The 19,758-nt window shown below is 50.1% G+C and overlaps 3 protein-coding genes across 9 annotated transcripts in view; 2 read left to right on the top strand and 1 right to left on the bottom strand.

Annotated features, from left to right (window-relative positions):
- Window positions 1-5,562, top strand: part of LOC117228372 (adhesion G protein-coupled receptor E3) — a 57,634-nt gene extending 52,072 nt beyond the window's left edge. Inside the window, exons 4-8 of one of the 2 annotated variants that reach the window (XM_076521772.1) lie at window positions 360-619; window positions 1,545-1,646; window positions 1,792-1,978; window positions 3,172-3,258; window positions 4,170-4,366. In XM_076521772.1, the coding sequence (XP_076377887.1) occupies window positions 360-619; window positions 1,545-1,646; window positions 1,792-1,978; window positions 3,172-3,258; window positions 4,170-4,226 (693 nt within the window). In that variant the 3' untranslated portion in view covers window positions 4,227-4,366. Of the gene's footprint in view, window positions 1-359; window positions 620-1,544; window positions 1,647-1,791; window positions 1,979-3,171; window positions 3,259-4,169 lie in introns of both variants that reach the window. The other variant, XM_076521771.1, reaches the window with a different exon arrangement.
- A 5,577-nt stretch (window positions 5,563-11,139) lies between these two features.
- On the top strand, window positions 11,140-13,974 carry wkd (TBC1 domain family member whacked). Of its 6 annotated transcripts, none has more exons than XM_033482704.2 (5): window positions 11,140-11,376; window positions 12,086-12,221; window positions 12,351-12,924; window positions 13,011-13,280; window positions 13,352-13,974. In XM_033482704.2, exons 2-5 carry the CDS (start codon window positions 12,103-12,105, stop codon window positions 13,457-13,459), a joined length of 1,071 nt encoding a protein of 356 aa, XP_033338595.1. In that variant the 5' UTR covers window positions 11,140-11,376; window positions 12,086-12,102; the 3' UTR covers window positions 13,460-13,974. The 6 variants fall into 6 exon arrangements, with proteins under 6 accessions (XP_033338595.1, XP_033338592.1, XP_033338591.1 ...); XM_033482701.2 differs by having other exon boundaries at window positions 11,140-11,394; XM_033482700.2 differs by having other exon boundaries at window positions 11,141-11,369.
- LOC117227449 (uncharacterized) lies at window positions 13,615-19,734 on the bottom strand. The gene is made up of 4 exons (XM_076521790.1): window positions 18,791-19,734; window positions 15,791-18,213; window positions 15,016-15,285; window positions 13,615-14,693 (listed from the first exon to the last, which is right to left on the bottom strand). Exons 2-4 carry the CDS (start codon window positions 16,130-16,132, stop codon window positions 14,415-14,417), a joined length of 891 nt encoding a protein of 296 aa, XP_076377905.1. The 5' UTR covers window positions 16,133-18,213; window positions 18,791-19,734; the 3' UTR covers window positions 13,615-14,414.
- Window positions 19,735-19,758: the final 24 nt, after the last annotated feature.

Genomic DNA, 19,758 nt, shown 5'->3' with positions numbered 1-19,758 from the left:
GCTTCCGAACAATGGAAGCCCTTTGTCGCGAGCTCGATCGTTACCGCGAGAAGGGACAAAGCTTCGTTCTTTCGGCCAGATCCGCTCGCCGAACGCGCGAACCGCTGCACCGCGCGTCTTGCACTCGCGAGACGCGCTCGGTCGCGTACGGTTCAAAGAACCGCGTCGACGAAGCAAAAGTTATCGTTCCGGATCCGTTTAAAAACGACTCGCTTGTTCGGGCCGTGCTCTTTTGTCTCGTTCCTTGCTGGAATTCTATCCGGAGACTTCGCTTTTCATTCGGCTTTGCCCGAAGAATGCGCCGCAGCGGCGGGGACATTTTGCACGCATGACGGGAGAAATGTTCGCATTGCACTCAGGACTCGGAGCTGTGCATTTCCCTGGGGCTGAGCCTGCAGTACCTTCGGATGACGGTGGTCTGCTGGCTGGCGGCGATGTGCCATCACCTGTACGCGACGGTCGCGTCGATCCCGCGACGCGACGACCCGCCGACCTACCTCAAGTACAGCCTGTTCGCCTGGGGTGCGCCTTTCCTGAACCTGGGGGTCGCCGTCTTTCTGCAGATCCGAGAGGCCTCCGACATCTGGAACGTCAAGGACCTCACGCCGTACAACTGCTGGTAAACGCGCGTTTTCTCTTCCCTCGCTTCCGCCACGCCGTCGAATTAAACTCGGATTTAACGGCGTTTCTCCCGAATTTTCCTTCGGCTTGCGAACACAAATGAACGATTCGAGAAGAGAAGATACGATTGTTCCAGCCCCATTTTTATAGCCGACGATTGCCAACGATTATAAAAACGAGGCGCAAGGCTCGGATAATCGTATCTCCTCTGTTCCCAGATTGTCCATTTCTGTCTCTAAGCTGTAGGAAGATTGGGGAGGAGATTCACTGCACACTCGGAACTTCGGCGAACGTCGTCGCGAAGAGCTTGTCTCGCCGACAGCGACGCGCATTTTCCGTCGCGGCTTCCGAAAATCCGGCGAAAAATCGCGGGCAATGTTTCGTCGACGACGTCTTTCGTTAGCATCGTTTCCTGTACGCGACGCGGACGTCCGTTCCAGTTTACGATAAAAGCCGTGGAACGGTCCGCGCGACCGGCTTCGTACATAAAATAAAAGTATATCTAGCCGAACAAGGGCACGCTGGAATAGGGTATTACGCGGGGAATATGGATGAGATGATCCTCCGGCTGGAAAGTCTTATCTCCGCGCGGCCGCGTCGCTTTCTCCAATATTTTCGAGCCAGCCGAACCCGTATTTCCGGGCTCGTCCTTTTATCTCCGGTCCTGGCAAATTTCGCGGGGCGCATCCCGATACCGAATCGTATTTCCCTTTTGGTTTCGCTTGTCGGCTTCTCTCTCTCTCTTGCCCTCCCTCGCCCCCCTAACTCCTCGTGTTCCGTAACGATTCCGGAGATACGCGGGGAAAGTCCCGCTGGAATTCGACGGTTACGGGGGCGAGGGTGACCGGAAAAATGTTGCCGGGACCCCAGCTGCTTCCCGTTTCCGTTCCCGTTCATAACAGGGAAATTCTCGGCGGTTCCAGGTTCCTGGGAACGAAGCCGACGATTTACGCTTACGGGTTGCCGGTCGTGCTGCTGCTGCTGTCCGCGTGCTACTATCTGATCAAGGCTGCAATAGTGTCCAGGTATCGTACGTTTCATCGAATGAACCGGGATCGGAGCGCCCGTCCTTCGATCGCTCCGAAGTCCTTCCTTCGATCGCTTCGCCGTCCTCCACGATTCCAATCGGTCCATTTTTCGACGCGAAATATCTCCGCGATTTCTGCGCAGGTACACGTGCAGCATGCAGCTGGAGATCAAGCAGCGCGAGAAGATGAAGAGGAGGAGAGCGCTCCAGTTGATCCTCTTTCTGAAGGTCAGTATGATCGTGGGCCTGGTGGCCGGCTGCGGAGTCGCGTCCAGAGTGTGGAAGGTTCCCTTCCTTTGGGCCGTTTTCTGCACAGGACACTCCCTGCAGGTGAGACACTCGCCCTTTTCCTCCGTCGATTCGATCCTCGCTTAGCCGTCGACGATCCGACACGATTATTCGCGTAGATTTGGAAATGATCGAATTTTTACGACGATCCGCGACGTCTTCTCGACTCGATCGGTATATCCGCGAGACCTACGAATATCGAGAAATTAACCGACGCGCCGATCGAACTTCTCAATTTTTCATCGAGCAAGGTGCTCGAATTTCGCGAGATTTTTGAGACCGTCGGGACGCCGTTAACCGAGCAAGGACCCGCGACGATCTTCTACGTTCAGTTTGTCGAATCAATTGTACGCTCGTTTCGTTGAACGGAGCGTAGGTTCTGAAGGGCGGTTAACGTCGATGGCATATATCTCTCGGAGGATAGGAACTGGTACGCGGCCCTCGACTCTGCGTTCGGTTAAATCAACACAGGGAAGATACTTGCCACGGCGCGAGAACACCTACTAATCCTCGTGCGGTAATTGCAGCCGCGTTTGTCGGCTTATCAAGAGTTTGCTACGCCCGAGGCGAGCGCGACTGCCCGCGTGCTGGAGCGTCTTCGCGAAGCGGAGCGAGTTGGACGGAAGCGCATACCTTCGAGCGTCGCGAAACGTCACGGAACGTCGCGAAACGTCGCGTCGGGACAAGAAAATTCGAGATCCGGAAATTCGAAAAGCCTGGCGCGCTCGTCTCGAGGGTAAAAACGCCCTCGCGAAACAGCCCCGCGCAACGACGAAAGCTTCGGTCGAGATCGAGAAGCTTTTGCGGCTGTTCTGGAGCGGAATCCTCGGCCCGGGTACGGTCTAGGGCTTCGTAGACTAACCGGACTTTCGCGACGGAACGGAAACCGTAATCGAGTCTGTACGTTTGTTTCGGTGTAACTCGACGATATCGTTGTCGGAACCGCAATAATCGGCACGCGAAGCAACGGTAGACACGGAGGCGGTTATTCGATTTCTATCTACCTTGTAACGGACCGTAAACGAATTAGCAGAACGGGCCGCTAAAAGTCGGCAAATAAGAAGAAGAAGAAGAAGCGGCAGCAGCTCCGTCGAACGGAGAGGAGTCGATAACGACGTTAGCGGAATCGCACAGGTCGCAGCTGCGGGATTATTTGGTGATAAGTTTGCTTGTTTGTTCCATTTGTTCCATTTGCTCGGCTCCCTCCATTTGTTCGGCGATCGATCGCGGGACAGGGTCTGGCCGTAGCATTGTCCGTCGCGTGCAACTGCAGGGTCCTGAAGGTCTACGCCAGGAAGTCTTACAGGCAGCCGAAGCAGCAGGTAAATCTGTCTTGAAGCGGCGAGGAGGAGGCGCGTGCACGATCGAACCGTCTCCGATCGAATCCTCTCCGGAATTTTCCTTTATCTGTCTCACGATTGGACCAAGGAGGAATCCCTCCCGTAGCCGGTCGCGCAACCCGTAATTTACCTCTGTAATCTCTGTCCGGCGCTGCTCCAGTTTCCCCGACAAATTTATTAGCCGAGCGAACCCTTTCTCCGCCTCGCGATTTTACGGAAAATGTCGATACACGCGGCTCCGCGAGATACCGGTCGCTGCTGTTCCTTGAGAAAAGACAGGGAGCAAAGAGAGAGAGAGGGAGATAGACTCCTCGCGCAAGCCGGATTCCTTGCAACTTACATAGTTTAATTTCTCCGCTCCGACAATATTGACTACACGCGCGCGGGTTCGACTTTATCGCCGCGAGCCGGATTTCTCCTGGATAAATCGATGTACGACGAGAGTTCGCGACTGCCACGGAGCCGAAGAAGATATTTGTACCGGAGGAAAATCCCGACGGAGATTAGCGTCTCCGCCGACCTTACGCTACTTTTCGGAAGCCGTCTTTCTTGCTTCGAGCGAACCGACGCGGTCGGGTGAAGCGGTACGAATCGATCGTCGCTCGATCGTTCGATGGACCGATCCGCTCACACACGCGCACAAATCACAATCGAATTTCGAGCGAACGATCCATCCGTCCGCAGGAAGCTCGAGCATTCCGAGGATCGAACGCGGGCCCGCCATGCTAGACTGCGAATCTTTATGCAAATTGCCGCGCGCGCGGGTTATTCTATAAAAGACAGATCATCGCGAGGGGAAAATCTCTCCGAGAACAAGGAAGATCCGCGGTCTATCGGCCGCCGATTCCGACTCGAATCCAACGCGAATTCAACCGCGAAAATCGTTGTTCCAGATCGCGCGATCGAGCAGCAGCTTGCAATTGCTGGCCCCCGCCCCGGACCCGGTCTAGATCGACGGAAGCTGCCCGAGAGAATCACCATATCCAAGGAGTTCGACTATTTTTTCACGAAGGGGCCCCACGGAGTTTCCGATCAGGGCGACCGCCGCGATCGGAGATTTGGGAGACTCGCGGGAAGGGCGCTCTGGGTGCGATCGATTCGACGGACAGCCCGGCGACGAGGCACGACGATCGGAGGAATACCGGAGCATCGACTTCCGGCGCTTCCCGCGTTCCAGCGATGCTCGATCCGATACGACCCGACCCGACCCGATTCGATCCGGCTCGAACCGCGCTTCGTCGATCGAAGAAACGCGACCGCGAACCGGACTCTGGCTCGCGTCGAGGAAAAGCTGCGAGAAAGACGCGAGTGTAGACGGAGGAACGAAGAGGGGGGAAATGTATACGGGTGGAGAAACGAGGACTCCTCCCCGAAACCATCTATTCTGCTTGACCAAACGATATACGATCCATAGGTCGAAGGTGTTTCCTCCGCGTGATTTACTCGGTTACCCGCGGAACGTAAACGATGGGGGATCGTTTGCGCGCCTATACCGGCGCAAAACCGACGCCGTTCGTTCGGAACGAGCGTAACGAGACCACGGGACTCGAGATCGGCGCAACATATCGTCGCAAATATCGCGGATCTCGCCGCGCGATCCGCGATCCGAATCGATCGCGCGAGAGCAGTTTCTGACATATCTTCGTTCGTTCTCCGCCGATTTCCAGCTCGCTTCGACGCCTTTTGCCATCCGTCACGGGCTCGTGGTATATTTTTCTATTCGCGTCGGACCGGAAGCGTCGTCTCGCCGCGTCTCGGTTCCGGAAGATGCGTCGGTGGCCGAGTTTTATTCGAGATCGCGCGGTAAACGCGCGGAGGAAACGACGGCGATCGCTTTCGAGATTATAGAACGCGTCCATTTCGTTCGCAAAAACGCGTTTCGAACGCTGAACTTTGGGAGAAACGGCCGCGAAGCGCGTTCGCGCGGTCGTCGAGAGATTCCGCTCGCGCGGAAAGAGATAGCACGGCGACGCCTTCGAATCCCGAGGACGCAGCGACGAAACGAAAGAACGATCTGGCTTCTCCGGGTGGTTCGCTGGCGAACGAGAAACGAGACGCGGGAAACCGGGAATGGAACACGGCTGGGTATCGATCTAGCGAGGAAGGAATCTAGCCGCTTTGTATTTGCGCGCGTTCCCCGCGGTTTATGCGGCCGACATTCCGCCGCGATGCAATTAACACTCGGTAATGACCTATGCGATCGCATCGGCACGCGTAACCACCGGCACTCCGTAAATGTAAGCGCATGTAATTACGACGAAATAATAAATATTTTGAAGTCCTGTAGTCGAGGATCTCTCCGAGCGTGTGTCCCCTTGGCCGTTGTCCACGAATTTCCCATCCCACCGGGCCGCCGTCGGGCCGCCGCCGCCGCCGCCGCCGCTGCACCGGTCGCCGATATTCCGAGGCCGCGGCTTCCCGAGCCCCGTAATCGAATTTCCCGGCTGGATCTCGAAATCAGTGGGCGTTGCCACTCTAATTGCGAGAACAATTCATTTACACGAGGTCGCCCGGCGCGGCGTTACGCCGATAACCGAGTATTCCCTCAGGTAACGAACAAACAGTTTCGAGCCATCGGCGGAGAATTATTGGACGAGAAAACTCGCGCGGCGAAATATCGGCCCGGCGAAATTGGAACGCGCATCGGGAATCGTAAAAACGATTAGCCGAGAGGCGGGCTCGGGGACCGACCGAGAAAACGTACAGCTGGACGCGTAATTATCGGCGATGCCGATCCGATTTAATGCCACGGCGATACGTAAGACGAGATTGCGAGACTTCGTCGGGCTTACCGAAGAATCCGCGTCGCGCGGCGTCCCTCGCCCACGATCGAAACTCTTTCTATCTCGATAACGCGCCCGGAACTTTTTCCAACCGTTCCCGCAACTTTCTGAACGGCGACCGACGCCGAGCTTCGTTGTATATCGTTCCCGTCGATTCACGATTATTTCGTCGCACGGTAATTCCGCCGCTTCGTTACGACCGCCTCGAACGGCTTATTAACGCTCCGCGACTTACGAACGTACGCTCGTCCGCGACGCGGCGACAATCGCTTCTGCGACGACTTCCGGGAGCACGTTCCCTCAGAATCGCTTCGTTATCCGGTCGACTTTGTGTCGCTTAACGAGCGCTTTCATCGCTAAAGCCGGCGGCTCGATCGTTCGTCGCGACGCGACGCGATGCGACGGCGAGATGCGACGCGATCAGACGCGACGATATCAAATGCGTCGATATCGGATGCGACGATATCAGATGCGTCGATATCAGACGCGATGCGATCAAACCCGACGATATCAGATGCGTCGAGATCAGACGCGACGATATCAGACACGACGATATCAGACACGACGATATCGGACACGACGTTATCAGACGCGACGGGACGAAACGAAATGAAACGAGACGAGACACGCGCGACAAGGGAACAGCCGGAGGAAGAGAATCGTAGGCCCGACGCGAACGTCCTTCGGCCGGCGGCTGAAACGTCCGTGTCATCTCGTGCCGTCGTACGGGGATCCTGACATTTAATTATCGAGAAGCACCGGGACGGGTGGAGTCGGCCAACCAGCCGCGCCCGTTTATTCTCTTTGCTCGCGAACGGCCTCCCTTGTCGGACAAACGTGCCGGCAAGATTAACCGAGAGAGAGCAACGGCGATCGAACGAACATCGTGCTCGAAACCGCAATTGTGTTCCGTAGAAGTCGCGACCCGTTCCGATTTCATCGAACGACTTTAGCCGCGTCTATAGCCCTGCGTCGAGTCGGTTCAAGGCTTTTTCGAGCCTCCAACCCCCGGGTGGGGGTGTCGTCGAGTCGCTGTTTTTCTCTGCCGGCGTAGGTCGAACGCGGCGCGCGGCCGTCCGGTCTGATAAATGGTGTCTGAGGTAATAACGAAAGACGTTTATTTTCCGCCGCGGCGCGAATGAATTCCGACAGCGAAAAGTTCACGGCGTGTGCCATCTGCACGGAGGAGGAGGAGGAGGAGGAGGACGGTGTTCCCGCCGAAACTTGTTCGCGCGAGCCGTTAACGTCGTTCCCGGGAACGAGCCGCGTGGAACGAAATTGCCGCGGAGAACTGTCTCTTCTTGGTCGCGTTATCGCTCGGAAAGTTTTCGCTTAACGCTCGTTAACTTCGCGCTCGCGCTCGCGATCGCGCGAAACGCCGTGGCGGAACGCGACCGTCGCGAAGCACGACACCGCGAGGCGCCGCGGGAATTCGTGATGGACATCGGCAACGAATGGAACATCGGTCCCGGCTGACTTCGAGAGAAGCGAACGGAGTCCGGTGTCCCAAACGCTCCCGTAACTTTTCGCCCGAGGAAAACATGTTTTGGAAGATCGAAAGGCACTGGGCGCGCACCACCGTGTCTCCCGGTCTCTCTGGAAAACGAAAAAATGCCTTCCGGAGCCCGGACGTCTGGAGCCCTTGCGCATCGATCCGTTTACGAGCGCGCGGAGACGACGTCCTCGACGTCGTCGGCTCGAGGCTGCGGTAATCCGTAGACGCTCCTGGTAATGTCTCCCTAATCGACGCTTGGATCGCGCGCAAAAATGGACAATTTGGGAAGAGCAGATGCGATTATTATTCGATTACTATTCGCGATTATTACTCGTGACTATAAATATGAACCGTAAGGATGAATCGTATCTCCTCTCCCTAAATTGTCCATTTTTCGTGGACAATCCGAGCGTCGATTAGAGAGACATTATTGTATTGGGTTGGCAACGAAGTAATCGCCGATTCGTTCAATGAAATAAAAAATTTTTTTTACTTGGAACGAAGTTTAATCTGTAATATATTTTCCATTTTGTTCGACGACCTTTTGCCATCTCTCCGACAACTTGAAAATTCCACGCTCGTAGAAAGTCTGATCCTTTTCGGCCGAAAACTGAGTTAAGTGAGATTTTACAGCGTCGTCGTCGTTAAAAGTTTTACCACGAAGGGAGTTGTCCAGGGATCGAAATAAGTGGTAATCCGATGGCGCGAGATCAGGGCTATACGGTGGGTGTAACATCGATTCCCAACCAATATCCATGAATTTTTGCCGAGTGGACAAAGACGTGTGCGGCCTAGCATTGTCCTGCTGGAAAATGACACCTTTACGATCGACGGATTCTGGTCGCTTTTCCTTGACCGCTGCATTCAATTTGTCCAGTTGCTAACATTCGCGGATAATAAAAAATAACATAATAATAATAATAATAATAATAATAATTTTATGATATAACATTTACGGATATCACAAAAATGGGAGTGAGAGACGTCTATAACTGAAATCGGCAATTACTTAGTACAACTTATTACAACCCAATATTTCTCTATCGAGTCCGATGGCAGGATCGGCGTCGATCTCGGAAAGATGGATCGAAGAGCGCGCGAGAAAGCCACGGATATCGTAAAATAGCCGAAAGCATCCGGCTCGCGAAAGTCGAACGACGGAACAAGCTGTCTCTAGATTTGGTCGTGCGTCTTTTCGCTGGCACGGTATCGGCCAACTCCGATGCGGCGGGAAGAGTCTTTCGTGGTTTCTCGGATGTCTCGCCGGTGACAGCGCGCGGAGAGGTTCGAAGAGCCGCGGGGGTGCGAGGAGGCGGCGCGTTCGATTCGCCTTGTCGGCTCTTATCGTTCCTTTGCACAAAGGGCGCGGGAGCACGCGGCTTAAGTCGTTTGTTCCGGGTTTCCCGTGAAACTGAACCGCCGGCACTCGAACCTGTCGCGACTCGCGACGCAACGAGAATCAACGGGACCCGACGCGACACGAATTCAACGCCGCTCGGCGCTCTCCATTGTTCCCTTCTATATAGAACAATACTGTGAAAAGGAAATTTTCATTAGCACCGTTCCGGTTCGCTCGAAATCACGGGCGAAGGTGGATGGATGGAATAAACCGAGACTTTGACTTTGCACGGAATGCTTTAATTACGAGGCCAATTAAGTTGTTCGTTCGAGACTCCTTTCCCTGGAGCGATCGATCACCAAACTCCCGCTTCTCTGTCCTGCGGAGAGGGAGGATCTCTATTTCGTACGGCGCGAAACGGATCGAAGAATTGTATCGATGTCTCGAGAAGATTTATGCTCGACAGACTTCGCGTTACAACGAACATTTCGGTAATAATAATTATTATTATTACAACGAACATTTCGGTAATAATAATAATTATTATTACAACGAACATTTCGGTAATAATAATAATTATTATTACAACGAACATTTCGGTAATAATAATAATTATTATTACAACGAACATTTCGGTAATAATAATAATAATAATCGACGGAAATAGTTGAACGGGAACACGTGGCTTCGCGCGGATTCGGGCTTGGGAAACTGCCATAGGTACGTATGTATGGATGCGTGTATAATATCTGATCGAACACGAGAATCGCATTACGGACCGACCGGGTAAGTATGGAGAATGAAAATGTTCGACCAGTTCGTGAATCGACCGAAGCGGAACCGTTTCCCCAGGCAGGCTATTCGTCGCGTCGACCGAATCGAACTCGAATCGACGATTTTTCGTTGGAACACGTAAGTATGAGGTAAGTATTTGGTTAAATTAGAGGCTCGGACGAGAAGGTTCAACAACGTAAACTTTTTATTCGTTTACGCCATTTTAAGCAAATACAATTTTTGCTATCAAAACGTTTTTCTAACGTCTAAATAACAGTCGAGGCATTTAGTTCATCTTTTAAAATGCTATTCTCTTTGACAAAGTAGTAAAGACACGTGCAATGCGTTCTATTCAATTCATTTAAATACTGCAATTAATTGTACTAAATTGTTCGCGTCGCGTTAGTAATAATATCTTAAAACGATATGTAACGATTTAAATATTCCCGCGCTTTTTTACGGCCTCCGTACAGCGCCAATTAGTCGGGTGGCAAAACGCTCAAACTGTTAGCCAAACAGTGGCGCCTCTTGCGGCAGAAGCTGGAAGCTCCTTTCGAGGTCCGTACAGCGCCAATTAGTCCCGTGGCAAAACGCTCAAACTGTTAGCCAAAACAGAACTTCCAAATTTCACCGCAAGTGGCGTCACTGTTTGGCTAACAGTTTGAGCGTTTTGCCACCGGACTAATTGGCGCTGTACGAACCCCGAAAGGAGCTTCAGTTTTTCTCCGCAAGAGGCAGCACTATGAGAAAAAAGCGCGGTAATATGAATGTAATTAAATGCAACATGAATAATATTGCATTGTAATGAGCTGCGTTGCGATTAAAATGCGACATTAAAAATGTACTAATGTTTACTGCATGGTTCAATTAAATTGTAGAACGCACCGCATAGTGGACAATATTCTTTATTAAATTCATATCGATATAATACAGATTACGTACGCAGGCAATATTTACAATGGAAGGTTGGCAAATATTAGAACGTTTACTATCTAGCAATTAGTTTCGATTTAGTCACCGGAACCTATCCTTATCAGCTAACGCGCGGAAGATAAATTCTCGTTGAATAATCCGATATAAATAACTATTAACTCACAGTCGGTATTATTAACGCTTGATAAAAAGTTCCGGGATGTGCGATCATTTTTTCTTACCATTGCGTCAACCTTTGGGAAAAGCACGAATAAATCTTTCTCTATTTCAGCGACTCGTTAAACGTTAGTTTACTGAAAAATCTGTTAATCGTTGTTCTTATACTCTTCTATTTATTACTCTCCCCTCTGGTCGGGATTCGCGAGACTTCGAGCCTCGAGCCAACAAATACATATGTACTGCGCGTTCATTACATCCGTTTAAGCCGTTTAAGGAATGTACTTGGTTCTACTTTTAACTCCGCGTCATCATTGGACAAACACAATGATCGAACGGAACCGTCCAATTAACGCCGCGGTCTTGGCGAACTAACTTGTACATACGTGCGTGTGTCGAGCATATACGGAAATAAAAAAAACCTCCGTTATGTGCCGAAGCAGGCCGATGAATTTTAACTTCTGTTCCGTCTCTGTACGTGCCCGCAGTATTAGTCGCTTCGCGTGGCTTTGCTTCGCGTGACAGTAGGGAAACATTCTAAGCGCCAGGAGATGCGCGGCGAGGCTATCGCATGTTTCAGTTTGCCGAACGAAGGTTCTGCGTGTCATCGATGGTAGGTGGTACGGTTGCTTCTCATGGTACGCCCACTCGTTTGTTAATGTAACAATGTGAAAGTAAATAATTGCCCGAATACGTACACAGGCGGTGCGCGAATGTTAGTTATCTGCGTGGAGACGAGAGAGTGCTCTGGCCTCCTCCGACACGTACAAATGATCGTGTTTCGTTGGACGATTCTTTACGGGCGTTGCGGGACAGCGGTTTATCGCATGATTCTGTGAACCGTCGGTATCGAAGCAATTATGAGCGTGTTATGTTCCGGACCCCGTTGGCGGTTAACTGTCAACTGTCAATCGGAGATCTAACGTAGGCACTCCGGCCGCGCCGTTTCTTTTAACGACATTAATGTTGTAAGTGAGCTAAACGCCCTCCCGCAGACTCGCGCGTTCGTCATCGTTTGTTTATGTATACGGAAACGTTGCTATCGCGCAGCCGAGTTTTCAATGTTTGATCTACGATGTTTATCATCGAATGACAGAGGCACTCTATGACGCGTACACCTTAGTTTCGAAATAGTTGGCTCGCTGTCTTTTGCGCGGGGCGTTTCTTCGCTCGTGAATGGCATCGGTAAAACATTGTGTTAATTGAAACGATCATTCTTTCATTTGCACCGTTCCCACTCGATACAACGATCAAAGAGCACTACCTGTTATCTTATACGAATCGTTTCCCTCCTATCTGGCCGATATTCATTGCGTTTGTTTGTTCCAGACGATTGAAAAGATGCCATGGCGTCCTCAGGATCGCATAATGGGGATGCTGATACGGAAAGCAATAAGTTCGAGGGCTCGAAGATCGACCGACACGGGTTCCTTCGAAGGGATTCCTCCAACTATAGCACGGACAGGTGAAGAAACCTTTAGGAATATTTTAATCGAAGGGTTCGCAGCCACGATCGCGGTAGACTCTTTAATTCTGACGTTTACTTATAGACACTGACTTTGTTTATGACATTTTTGTTGGCACAAAATATTAGCCTCGCGAAACAGGGAATACCTCCGGAGGTAATGCTGAGGAGAGAAAGGAAATGGATACAGATGCTTAACAATTGGAAGCACTTCATGAACACGAACTATCGTAAAGTTAGAGAACGATGCAGGAAGGGCATACCGCCGTCCGTGAGACTCAGAGCATGGTTGAACCTGTGCGGCGGTCAGCTGTTGATGGACACGTATCCGAATCTATTCGAAGAACTGGTAGAACGATCCGGCGACCCTAAATATATAGACGACATTAAGAAGGATCTCCATAGACAATTTCCGCATCATGTGATGTTCATCGGCGAAGCTCCTGGCCAGGAAGAATTGTTCAAAGTACTAAAGGCGTATTCCATTTTAAATAGTACGGTCGGCTATTGCCAAGCTCATGCGCCCATCGCCGCATTTCTGTTGATGCACATGCCGACGGTACAAGCGTTCTGGTGCCTGGTTGCGATATGCGATAAATATCTGGTCGGGTATTATAGCCAAGGAATGGAGACGTTGCTCCGCGACGGAGACATCCTGTTTGCTCTTCTGAAGAGAGTGTCTCCTATTGCCTATAAACACCTGGTAAATATAGGTTTCGTTCTATGCACACGAATTCTCCACTAATGTTATAAAAACGTTCGTACTCTTCTTTCGATTTGTCTATTTAGAAGAAACAAAAGATGGAGCCGATAATGTACATGACTGAATGGTTCTTGTGTGTTTATACGCGAACACTGCCATGGGAAAGTATCTTGCGAGTGTGGGATATGTTTCTCTGCGAGGGAGTTAAAGTTATATTTAAAGTAGGATTAGTATTGTTAAAAGGCAGCTTGGGACGTGCATCGTTAGTTAAACGTTGTCCGGCGGTTTACGAAACGCTGGAAGTATTAAGAAATCCTCCGCAGCATATTATGGAGGAGGAGGCTCTGGTCTATCAGGTAAAGCAGAGGAGCGATAATTATTTTCATGGTGAAACGCGTATCATTAACATGCAACTACGATCATTCAGATCCGGAAGTTGAATCTGTCCGAAGAAGACTTCGAGTACGAGCATCAACGTCAAGTGCTGAAACGCAAAGCGGAACAAGCTGCTTCTCCTGCTAATCGGACAGACTGATTAGAAGAAAAAGAAATAGCTTGTAATACGAGTAATATGTAACGAGCTTACAGGTATTACTCCCAAAGTGTGCCTTCCTTTATATTCTTCGTATTTGTACAGACCACATTTATCTAGTTAGACTTTTACAAAGTATAAACCTACGTACAGCAATGTTTAAAGAGTACCTTAACTTCTTTATTACAAATTTAAACGATTATCGGATAAATACATTCCCGAGACAGATCAAATGCATAACTCATCCCTATTTTTCTCTATCGTAATATATTATACATATTATAAATATATATTATATAGTTACAAAGATGCACAATACTTGTAGGTGTTCATAGTACCGTTTAGTGTTGTATTATTTCGAGCATATCTCTAGTTATTAACTTTCACACGATTTTATTAATATTTATGTACAAAACAGAAGGAAAAGATTTGTAATAACATTACACGTTTCTTTTTTTTTTTTTTAAGAGTACAGTGTAGCATATAACGATGTTATCGAATAAAAATTGTTTTGTTTACCTCGTCGTTGTTTTTTGTAAAGATTTTACTAGAAGCTATATAATTAATGTTACAATGAAATATATCTTACAAATACAGGTCTCGTTTGACTTCATCATTATACCTTACACACGTTGATCCAACGATCGGTATCGTAAACAACGATAAGTAATTACCGACGAATTAATCTTAATTGCATTTATCGTGAATAATAGACTGCAGCTTTTATCCGTTTATGGCATTCGCAAGCTCGTTAAGAGAGTGGTCGAACGATATTTTCATATTTCGTATCGCGTAAAGATCCGCGGTCCAATTAAAACTTGGTCGAAGGAGTCCACGAATTAATTACAAGCTACGGTTGATCTTTCTGAAGTTGTATTAAAGATTCATTTTTGTTTCGCGAGCAGTGGGGAAGCGGGACCGCTGCAGAGAGGAAATACCGAATGTAATTGTAAACGAGCTATCTCATGTACTCGACGCGCTGTCCTTTGAAGCTCTCCAGAAGATTGTACCGATCGATGGCGTTCACAATAGCGCTCGACAAATGAAGAAAATCGTCCTGAATCTCCCGTGATTGCAGCAGAGCTTCGATCGCAGGCAGTCTCGGTAGAAATAAAACGCTCATCATGAACAGAACCGCCATGGTAACGAAGGTGCTTATGGCGACGAAGAGAGGGCTCGACGTTAACAGCGATTGAGTGGACAATGGAGCCGGAGAACTATTAAATACAGCTGGAGGCTGCGAACAGATTCAAATATTTTCCTTTCCGCCGTTCCAGAATTCGCTGTCGCGCTGTATCTAAAATTGATCATTCGCGTGTCACACTTTTGTAACGCGTAACTGGCCGGTCAGCGTGAAAGCTGCTTCCTCGGTCGGAGGAACTTGTCGAGTTATCTTCGAAACTGGACGACACCGATAATTGCCACGGTAGACAATACATTGGAAATTCGTTCAAATTGACGGATTATAATTTTTAAATATTCTCCAAATTTTACCGTCGAGAACAGTTACTTTTTCTTTTTCGTTTGAAACAGAAGCCGAGGAGCAGTCGTGTACTTACTATCGTTTTGTAGCCGTGGTCTTTCTTGAATTCGGACATGAAGCTCTTCAATGGGAAAAAATAATATTGGTAACTAGGAGATTTGACCGGAAACTCCACGGGAGTCTGCGGCACGTTAGGTAATTCTCCAGTGGAAAGCGCGTTGGTCAACGATTGCAAATTCACCGCCGATCCTCTTTCCAACGCATTTTTGTACATGGACGCCAGCTCGGCCCGCGTGAACCCCAGCAATTCCGGTTCTTGTACTTTGGTCATGGCGGAGCTATAGGGCTGCAAAGATATAGAAAAACTATACTCTTTCCGTTCGAACGTCCACCGGAAGCGGAGCACCGCGTCGAGGCCGCCGATTATAATAAGAGCTGAAGCGAATTCCTTCTTAGATCATTGACAAATAAATTACGCGACCAATGGTCCTACCAGCGAGCAATGTGATCGAGTACGCAACGAATATTTAAGATATTTTTAGCAAAATTATGCGGAATACTAATCGCAAGTGCGGTAAATTCTCTTCAATTGACGCACAGTTTGTAAACAAAAATGGACAATTTGGGAAGAGGAGAGACACGATTATTCTCGAGTCTCGCGGTTAATTTTAGTAATTACCTATCGATAAAAACGAGCTTCGTTTACGAGCCGAAGGAAAATTGGGGAGAATTTTAGCTCTCGCTTCGACGGTGTTCGACCGAGGCGCGAATACTCGAATCGTTTTTTCCTGTTTCAGGGAAGTGGAGCATCTTTAAGATAGAATAACGAGCAATTAAAAATGTTCGCTCACCTGATAACGACTGGGAAGACTTTCCGCGTCGTAACGAAGCGCGTCCGCCCTCTCGGCCAGCAGAACATGATGGCTCTGGTTTTTATACTTGTGTCGCGGATGCATGTTGATCCTCTGGACTCGATGAGCCTGTTTCTCATCGGTGGCCAAATTGTTGTAGCCGTTGCCCGAGGCGAGCCGTTCGTAAACATTTACGGGGGGAGGAACGTTGAACTCTTGCAGCTGCATCATCGCCTTCTGCAGATACTCGCCGCTGGACTCGATTCCCTGCATTCTCGCGCGAACAAGTTTCAACATCACCAAAGCGAGACAAATCAGATTCATTCTCCTCGCGATATCCATCTTGGATCCATTAATATTGCCCGCGCATTTGCTATTTATGTCGAGCTCGCGAATTTCTAATTCCCGGAAGGTCTCGAGAACGCTGGAACGAGACCGCGCACCGCGTTCGAATCGCGAAATTAACCGCGCGTTTTTCGTCACGATCGAAGGTTTATTTTTACAACGAAAGTCCGGTAAAAGTTCCGGCGCGAAGCGTTCGCTCGTCCTCTTGGCAAAAAGTCGCGGAGTCACGTGTGCACGCGTGGAGCACTCGCGGCGAGCATATTCGCGTTTACACTAACGGGGATGAACTGCAAGAAGATCCTCGGTCGGTTTGTTCCCCACCAAGTCATCGAAGAATTCTCCGGCTCGTATGTGGAGGAGAACATCATCCACCGAGAGACTCGCCATATGTTCGCGCGAGGCGTCCGATCTTTTTTGCCTTCGGACGGCCGACAATTTTCGCGCGATTCTCGTACCGAAATCGCGGAGGCTCGCCGAATCGATACGCAACTTCTCCGATATAAGAAACACCGTTGTTCGCTGCGAAGCGAAACGAGATTTCGCGACAGCAACGTCGCGATGCAACTGGACGCAAGAGCGGAAGAAAAAGAAATCGAACGAGAGCGTCGACGTTAAATGTACCGAAAATTTATAATGGAAAAACGCAGGAGCAGACGGGGTCCGAGGAACGACCGGCACCGTTATCAACCCGGAACTCGATTTTAATCGATGAAAAACGAGTCGACCGGGTTGACGGAGATCAAGGACAGCGACGAAGAATAATAATCGGACTTTGGTCCGGCAACAAAGTCTTCGTCGGAAAGAACGGACGCGTCGGAACAGACGCGGAATACGAAATAAGGAGCGAGCCGGCTTCTTAGCCCGGCTAAGATGTCCCCAAAGTATCGCGTACACGAAAACCTGATTATCCGGTGGCCGACGAACGCACGTACAGAGCGGAGGACGCGGTTTTGGGCACATCCGTTACGCGCTTGAATCGCGAATCGAGCGTTTCGCCGTCGTCCAACCCTGCAGGTGCAAGCTGATCCGTAACGGAATCGAACGGACCTCGAATTCTCCGTTAATTAACCTGCAGGAGCCGCCCGCGTTCGTCTATCCGAGCATCGGGGATCCCGCTACAGTAACGTCTTCCTAACCGAGGCTCGGATCGTACGCGAAAATGGACAATTTGGGAAGAGCGGATACGATTGTTCGAGCGTTGCGGCTCGTTTTTATAGTTGTTGACAATTCGGAACTATAAAAACGAGCCGTAACAATCCGAGCGTCGATTAGAGAGACATTACCGTATTCCGCGAACGAACCGCGGGTTTTCTCAATTATCTTCGTCTCGCAGAAATCTCTTAGAAACTGGACGGGCTAAAAATCGCTTCGATACTCTCGACGGACACCTCGTCGAACCTGCTCCGTCCGTAGACGAACGGGTTTCTTTCCGTGTCGGTTGTATTAAAATTTTGTCTTTCTTTCAGCGATATTTTTGTGGTCGCCGAACGCATCCCGTACTCGACTGGCCGCGATCTTTCAATTTTCTGCAGCTCGACCCGTCGTTCCGCGACAACGTGGACTGGTGAAATCTGCGAAATCTCGGAAATTCGCGCTCTAGATGCAACGCGTGCGAAACATCCGAGGAGCCCGACGAGCGTCGGTTGACAGCGTCTTTCTCCAGTCATCGAAATCACCAAAGCGCGTCTTCGCGGCGAACGATAAACGTCGCCGCGAGACAACGATGCTCCCGTTTCGCTGTCTTTGCGCTCTGTCAGCTTTTCCGGAATGTCGTTTCGCGATCTTCTCCCGTCGAGAATCGTCCCGTCCGCGAAACGAGTCGAAAAGTTTTGCTAAAAAGAAGCCTCTTTTGCTCCAAGTTCGAAGAAAATCACGGAAATACGTACAAAGATACGATCGCGGGGCAGCCGTTGATTTCGTTTAATCGAAGCCTGCGCCAGAAACCTGGATCTCCGTTGTTCCGACAGGCGCCTCGGTTTCTTCGGTTCCGGTTGCCAGTCGTTAAAAGGAAACTTGCGCGACGAACGAGCCACGGCGCGTTGCATTCTCGCCGGGCTTCGGCGTTACCTGTAACTGTACTAAAAATGCGTTGCCCGGAGTAATTGGGGAATAGAAATTACGCGCTCCCCACCGGGGACGCTCGGATATTAAATGTACGGTATTCCCTTCGTTCTCGATTGCTCGATTCGTTCCGCGACCCGCGCGCGCTTCTCCCAATTATCCCGAGGGGGGAACGGGTGGAATCGTTTCGAGAAACAATTCGATGACAAAGTCGACACCGAATACGCGCCGACATCTCGTTCCGGCGATCGTCCTTCGTTCCCGGTCTACGGAAACGGAGAAAGTCGATATATCTTCGTCGATTCATCGTTTTTTCGCTCGTTTACGCGTAACTATTTTAACTGTACAGCGAAGCACGAACGCGCGTCCGTTCGCGATTTCTTGTTACCGCGATGAAAAACGCGTGGCTGTCGTCGAAATCGAGTTACACCGTGAAACGTACGGCGGCGTCTTCGAACAAGATGTAACGCCCCGTCTATCGTCGCGTTTCCTATAATTATCGGAAATCTCGGTCTTTTGCTGGACGAGGGATACCGTAATTTTCTGCGATAAAGTCGTTCGAAAAGAAAAAGAAACAGAACGTTCGATACGAACCCACGGTTCTGCGACTCGCTCGGTGGTCCCGCGGTGGTGGAGAGCCGTTAGACGACAACCCACGATTTTCTTTAATTATACCCGTCCGTCCGTCATTGTCCCGCTATTATCATTCGGTCGGACGGCAGCAGACTACTTTGTTTCGTCGATGGTTCCGCGGACCTCCGCCCAAAACCAACGTCTTCGAGATTCGGGCGGTTTCTTCCTCCGTCGAAGGGGTCCGCCGATCGTCATCCTCGTTACGGGGAACAATGCCGCTAATAATATCGTAATCGTCGGCGCACGGTTAACGGTACAGCGACCCGCGTGCACTCGAAAATTGTTAGTTCCATCGTCGAACTGAAAATAATGTTCACGCGTACCCGCCACTCGATCGGACGGTACTTCTCGAAATGCTTGTCATTACGCCGACTGCCAACAAATCGACTCTATCATTCGTAGCTGCGATCGGTTCCGAGCGGTACACGGTTCTCCCTAATTTTCCTGAGATTGCATACGAAAATGGAGAATTTCGGAGGAGGTGGTACGATTATTCGAGCGCCGCGAGACTCGGTTTTCGTAATCGTCGACGATCGGCGATTGTAGAAATGAGCCGCGAGGCTTCGACGATCGTTTCTCCTCTTCCCCAAATTGTCCGTTTCGGTTTACAAGCTGCAGGAAAATTAGGGAGAATTTATTATACCTCGATGCTTATACGGCGCGATGCGCGATCAATTGAATTTTGAACGGAAATCTCATCGTCGCGGTTGCATCCGAAATCGACGGCTTCGCAGAAAGTGTACCAATTTATCGAAGGTGAAACGATTTACTCCGATATTCGGCCGAGCAGTCGGCACCTTGGAATTCCAGGTTTCGCACCTCGTTGAAACGTGACGTTATGCGTCGGGATCGTCGGACTTTTCGACCTCCGCAACGAGCGAGACGGAGAAAAAGAGAGGATAAAGAGGAGAAGCAGAGATCTCGATGGA

This window comes from Megalopta genalis, chromosome 5 (genome assembly GCF_051020955.1).
Source record: "Megalopta genalis isolate 19385.01 chromosome 5, iyMegGena1_principal, whole genome shotgun sequence".
Lineage (NCBI taxonomy): Eukaryota > Metazoa > Arthropoda > Insecta > Hymenoptera > Halictidae > Megalopta > Megalopta genalis.
The sequence above is the reverse complement of the archived record's forward strand: the minus strand, read 5'-3'. Positions and strand labels throughout refer to the sequence as shown.